Source organism: Lepidothrix coronata, unplaced genomic scaffold, assembly GCF_001604755.1.
Source record: "Lepidothrix coronata isolate B3197 unplaced genomic scaffold, Lepidothrix_coronata-1.0 Scaffold107, whole genome shotgun sequence".
NCBI classification, from domain to species: Eukaryota; Metazoa; Chordata; class Aves; order Passeriformes; family Pipridae; genus Lepidothrix; species Lepidothrix coronata.
The window spans coordinates 1955558-1962225 of NW_016690287.1; the positions used below are offsets into that span (position 1 = coordinate 1955558).

At 39.1% G+C, this 6668-nt stretch overlaps 1 protein-coding gene across 9 annotated transcripts in view; it reads left to right on the forward strand.

Moving 5' to 3' along the window:
* Positions 1 to 6668, forward strand: part of LMO3 (LIM domain only 3) — a 143351-nt gene that overhangs the window by 128749 nt on the left and 7934 nt on the right. For all 9 annotated transcript variants that reach the window (XM_017824005.1, XM_017824000.1, XM_017824004.1 and 6 more), the window contains one exon: positions 4848 to 4973. In XM_017824005.1, the coding sequence (XP_017679494.1) occupies positions 4848 to 4973 (126 nt within the window). The remainder of the gene's footprint in view (positions 1 to 4847; positions 4974 to 6668) is intronic.

A 6668-nucleotide genomic window follows, 5' to 3' on the forward strand; every position in this document is an offset into this window, starting at 1 on the left:
GAAACAGTGTCTAGCAGTGATATTACAATGTGAAGATTAGGTCTCACCTCGTTGTAACGAATAAATTGAGACCAAAATTAAGTGAGTAGCCAGGGTCACCCACTGAGTTAGTGGAGAAGGCAGGTTTAGAACTCAGCTCCCATATATATTCTTTCCCTAATGAACCTAGTTAACCCAGTAGTGCGAATGAGGAGAAAAAATAATTTGAAACCATGTGAAACTATCCATAATTACTGCACCACAGGAGAAATTCCATTTAATGTCTGCTTTGCCATTCCCGTATCTTAAGATGTTTTTTCTCCTTCATTTTCCATTGTGCAAACAGATATTTTGTACTCCTACTGGAAACCCAGACGTCTTATCCAAATCATGCAACATTTTAATATAAAATTAAAGTAGGCAAAAGAGTGCTGTTGGTAGCAAATCAATGGATCTTACAGAGGACAGTTGTCAAACAAGAACAGCAAAAAGGAGGAAGCTTGTGGGAGCAGCTGTAATCAACAACATTAGATCTTAAATCTTGTGAAAGTCCCATGTAATTTGACAGGGAGTTATGGCCCAAATCTGTTTGATGTCAGCAAGTGTGCAGTTCTACCTAACGGTGCAGTTGTGTGATGGAGCATTTCTAAGGTAATGATGAGAACTGGGTCTCTCCTCCTTACTCAGGGCCTCACCCAAAGTCTGTAGGAGTGGATGGAAGTTGGTGTCAATGTGGTTAAATTGGGTCCCTCTAGAAAGCACATGCCTCATGAGCTCTTTTGCATATCTGTCCATTCTTCCTTTCCTTTGTTTTTCTTGTCTTTCCCCTCTCAACTTTTTCCCGTTTCTCATCTCTCAGTACTTAACCTTCAGGTTTCTGTTTAGTAAACCTACCAAAGTAGAATCAATAGCCTGGTGCTTAATCACACTTTTTGCTGCTCAAAATGTCAGGTTTGGGTTTGTTTGTAGAAGGGCTTCTGCGTGCCTTTCATTTTTTAGCTCTGTGCGGGATGTTCTGTACTGTTCAAATCCATTAAGAATGAAAGCTTTTGCTGTGGCTGATTGTTCTAATCTCTGTTGGGGCATATATGGAAAAAAATTCCAGATGTTGGTTCAGCTAATCAAGAGATCTGTCCTGGTACTTTAGAATTTTCTCATCCATTCTTCCTGGGTGAAATCAGTAAGGTTCAGTTTTTAAATCTGCTGAGGTAGCTAAGGCACAGTCTAACTATCTGTGAGTAGATGTGAGCGTGTTTAAGTGTTTTCTTACGACAGAGAAAAAGGAAATAGAGCACAGAATGGTACCAGGTAGCTGCAAGTACTGGTAGAAATTAAATACTTGGCACTCTTTTGGTAAAATAGACAAAACAAGAGACCATAGCTTGGTGCATCAGCTCCAGTTAAGAGCCCGTCAAGAAACTGTTTATTCCCTTCAATAGTAAAATTCATGTTTTAGAAACTTGTTTGCATAACAGGTTTGAAGAGGGGAAGAAAACAAAACATCATATGGAGACCCGAGTGCATATACTCCAGTGCAAAGGAGTACATGAAGGTCACTCCTGACTGATCTCTTGATCCTTGGACAAAACTGAGGAGAAAGTCTAACAAATGCATCGTTTTGCAGTAAATTAGATCAGATTTCCGCATCTCCGCACTCAGTCTGTGAGCTGACAGTTCAGTAAAATGTTCCCTTGTAAGGTTCACCCTCTTAGGAAAAGGGGCAATAATTCATCATTAGAATTTCAGAGTCCAGGTGTAGATGAAAACTGATGGAGCCTCCAGCGAGGCAGGGAAAGTGCACAGAAGAAGAAAATTTTATCTGAAGCCTAATTCCCTGGTTACAGCAGAGAATAATTAAGATAATATTGCTTCAAGAGTTCTTTAATGATTAAAAATCACATATGCAGAATCCATAAATTGGAGGGCAACAAATTGGAAGGATACAGCGTCAGAGATGTGTTTTGTGCACGTTGTAGTGGGAAGCACACCGGTGGCACAACAGCAGCCCGGGCAGCCACAGGAGACCAGGCCCATTCCAAGGACTTTGTTTAGATGCAACAAATCATTTGTCTGTTATTAACCCAGAGCTTGTAATTATGCAGATTGCCATAGATTTTCCTGGGCCTGGAAGTGAGATTGAGGGTTGTTCACACTATAGCAGGCAGCTCAGGGCTGGCCATGCATTACTGAACTTGCCACATTTATCATGTTGACTGATGGCAGCAGAAGCAGGTCTCAGGTCCCAGTGGTTAATGTAGTGGGTAATTAACTGTCATTTGCCTAGTAATAGGCTGATGATCAATGGTTTGTGTGGAAACAAATTCTAATCAGGTAGCTGATAAATGCTCAGGGAGCGAGAGCAATTGAAATTGGGGGAAACTATGTCCAGAATTTCAAAATGGCATTGTGGGGTTTTTATTATTATTATTAATGGCAGAAAACTATGTTCTTCATATAAACAGCTTTATCCAAAATTAACAATAGCTAATATAAATCTCACATGTTTGTTTTGTGTGGTGGGGAAGGACTAACAGCAAGGAGGGCCTCCTTCCCTCTACGTAATTGAAAAAATTTAATGTATCTGGTGCTTAGCTGAAGCAGTTTCTGTGGGGGTCTCTCATTTCAGGACTACAGAAACCTGCACATAGTGGACTTGGCTGCAGTAAATCTCTGTCCTCCACGGTGCTGAATGACAATCCCAAATTGTTTCACTGCTCTGCAACATGCAAACTGCAACGCTGGCTGTGATGGGTTCCCCCTTTCTCAGGCACACAGGCACACACGCACCTGCAAGGAGGACGTGCCGGTGGAAGGTGACACAGCCTGCACCCAGCACCCTCAGTTGCAAGGGGCTTCAGCTGTGTCTCAGGTGTTCAGCTGTTGCACCTAAACCACCTGAGCATTGAGGTGCTGTCTTCTCCCCTCCACTGAGCTTGGAGGCGGTGGGACTGTTCTCATCTTTGTGTTTAAACGTCGCTGTTGTGTTCGTGCCTTAAAGCCCGACTTTCCTTTTACTGCAGCCACACGGTAACAGAACAATGTACCTACAGTCTCTAGTACCTTTTGCAGCCTGACCTGCTTTCCTTGTACTACCACCATCTGTGTGAAGGAAGACAGAGCTGGCACTTTCCTCCGTAGGTATAGTCATCTTCAACACAAAGCCAGCCCGTGACTGGAAGGCGTCTTGCGTCCTTCTTACAGATGAGGAATGGAAGTCTGAGTGGGACTTAGATAACCTCAACAAAACCCACGCATGATGGAGGTAGAACAGGAACTGAATGTTTTACAAAAGGAATATTTATAATCTTCTTAAATAACCTATGATTTTAGTAATCAGACTTAACAGAAATAGAAGTTGACTTGAGTCATTCTAAGAGGAGCTGATGAGCATCGCCTTGTCCCAGCATTTCTCCAAGTGATCACAGTAACCAGCATCTCAGACAGGAGGAGAAGGTTCACAACTTTTAAATTAAACAGGCATGTATTTTGTAGGCAGCACACCTTAAGTAGAAGCAGAAGGCAAAAGGATTTAGAATTAAGTAGGCTTGTTGGTAACCCATGAAATTCCATAAAATGGAGGGATGTGATTAAAAAACCTGCGTTCATTTTTATGTTACCAAACTGAATTTTCTACAGAGCACCTTTGAATTCATTAGTTTAGAACTGCTTTTAATTTGGTGTTTCCCTTGAGAGCCATTATATTTTTCTGCTGTCAGCCTGATGTTGAGGGAAGAAAGAAAGCTGGCAGATGTGGTGTTTTCATCTAGTGTGCTTCATAGTTAAAAACTGCATTAACTGCTATGCACAAGCAGAGCATTACTTTTAATAATCCATCACAACTATTAAATAGTTTAAATAAACTTAGTTTCAAAGATTGTTGCCATGTAGAGCCAACATATTTTTTCTTGTTCATTATAATCCTTCTGTGTCACAAAAGGATGCATATGTATGTTGGCTTGGGTTTTTTGGTGTTTCTTTTTCGATTTGGGGTTTTGGTTTGGTTTTGAGTTTTTTCTTTTCTTTTAAATACACCCACTTGAAAAGTATTGAAAAATCTTTAACAAAGGGAATTTAAAAAAATAATTTATATGGATGTCTGGCAAAAACAGCATTTCATATTGTTCTTACAGTATTTTATACTTCTACTCCTGATGTGACTATATATAGTTTACAGCCTCATTTACTTTAATGTGCTACCTGAATAACATAATCATAGCAATAACTATGGTATAGGGTTGTAAGGTGCATGAACCACTAATGCTTTCTGACGATCTAAATGACTTGTTCATAAAATGTTCTTTTAATAATAGTGGTAAAGCTTTTAGCACTAGATGTCAAAAATGCGAAGAATGTTGGCTTTTTCAAGTGTTATTTCTTTTCTAGCTAAAGTGTATTTAAATAATAACTAGCACCAAAAGCCAAGGTTATGTGGCTCTGTCCTGCGTGGCAGAATCATAGTAGAAGACTCTTCCCACTTATGCAAACAGCTTAACCTCTGTCTGCACAGTTATGTAACATCCCTAATGTGTTGACTGTTTCTTTTGTTTAGTTTAACGAGATGTTTCTTTTATCAAGAAAGGTCAGTATAACCTGCAGAAAAAAAAAAAATAACATCACAATAGGTGCAATATTAGTCTGTCACTACTTCATAAAGCTCTCTTTTGGGCAAGACTGTGCCTTCGTGTTGTAAATTGGGCAGATTTGGACCATCAAAGACCAGCCTTTCCAAAAGGAGGTGTGCTGGGAAGTCGATCAAAGACCAGGTTGAGGGGAAAAAAAAATTTAAAAATTGAAAAAAAATAAAATGTGGAGCGGGTTTCCTTTTCAGTTAAGCATCTTCAGGAATATATTTCTTTCTGTATCTCCAGGTTATTTGGCGTTACAGGAAACTGTGCTGCCTGCAGTAAGCTCATACCTGCTTTTGAGATGGTGATGAGAGCAAAGGACAATGTTTATCACCTGGACTGTTTTGCATGTCAGCTTTGTAATCAGAGGTAAGAGAATTTCTTGGGTCTGTTCCATAAGCTAAGTGCTAATTCAGCACTGGTGTGGTCATATATTCCAGAGAAGAGGAAACATCCACCAGCAGTGGAAACCCAAGACTGAGAGTAAGACCTGGATACTTTTCCTGGGACTGATCCAGAACATTTTTCATGACCTTGGCCAGAAAACTTTTTGTGCCTCAAATCCCGCATCAATAAAAAAGAATAATGTTACTTCCTCTCCTTCAAGAGGCTGTCTGTCAAGTTTAATTAATTAATATTTATAAAGGTCTTTGAGATCCTTTTCTGCAGAAGAGTATAGCAGTACCATTTGTCATTATTGCATTAATTTCACTTAATTCTTCATTTTTATCACATGTATTTATTTTAAAGTACACATTGTTTCTTCCTGTTGCCAGAACTGTAATCATTTAAATTTAAAAGATGTTTTTCCCACCATTTCCTCTGTAGCAGCATTGGACCTCTTATAGACCTATTTTTTATTTCCATATCCTAACTGTAGGTAATAAAAATCTCAAGGATCCAAACCCGATACTTTGTTCTGAAGTATTGCCCATGTGGCACAGCTGGAGAACAAATGTAAATAATGGTAAAATCGTAACAACTGATTTTTTCAGAGGTGAATGCAGCCAAATTTATACCAGATACTCTCAGAATGGTGGCCAAATCCTGTCAGAGATTTCACCGAGAGCTCCATTTCTGACTCCACGAGAGCTGCTGACAGCTTTGCCAGTGACTTCTATCAGGTCTAGGAACTGAGAGAGTCAATTATGTCCTCTCCTTAATGTCCCTATTATTTTCAGTTATTTTTCAGTTATTACGTGATCCTATTTAGCATTTTATGGCATTCATATTTTTTTCAGTTTCAGGTGGGAAGAAACGCAAGATGTACATTTCTAGGGAGGTAGTAAAAAATTAGGAAGATAACCCTCTAACACAACAAAGTTAGACACAGCTCTAAATAAGCTTTCTTAACTCACCTCGTCCTGCAGTTTATTATTTTTTAACACTGTAGTCATTTAAAAATCAAACATCCCTAAAGAACCGTAAAATGTACAGCTGCTAATAAGTGTAGCACACTACAATTATGCTCTTTAAAAAAAAAGCCAAATTGACCTTTTTCATCATGTTGCATGGGAAATTAAAATACCAGGCAAGTAATAACTGCCGCTTAAACTATATAATAATGCAAAGTAATTATAGGTTCTAATGCTATTTAAAGTCCTATATCAATTTTGTCTTGCTACAGAAGTAAGAAACTCTATTCTGAGCAAGGCAGACAGAGGCTCCCATAGCACCCATTCAAGAAAGACACACACTCTCTCCTAGGTTTCGTTTCTTAAACCCTTCACATCCCTGTTTTTTTCCAAAGCATGGTTCTAGTATCATTATTAAAGCCCCTAATATATTTCTGTTGTTCGCTTCATTTATTACATGCCATAATGGGCCTGCATATCTTTAGTGTTGGTTATGCACAATTAGCACTTAGTTATTGTCTTGTCACTTCAGCCCATACAAGACAAACTTCTTTAATGTAAGAAGTCAGCTAATCTTCATCAGTCAAGCAAAGCAGACAATGTTTGTTAGCCAGAGTGCAAAAGATTTTCATCATAGTTAGCACTGGTGGATCTGAGGAAGTGAAATTTTTTTTTTTCTCCCCCCCCCCCCCCCCCCCAAAAAAAAAAG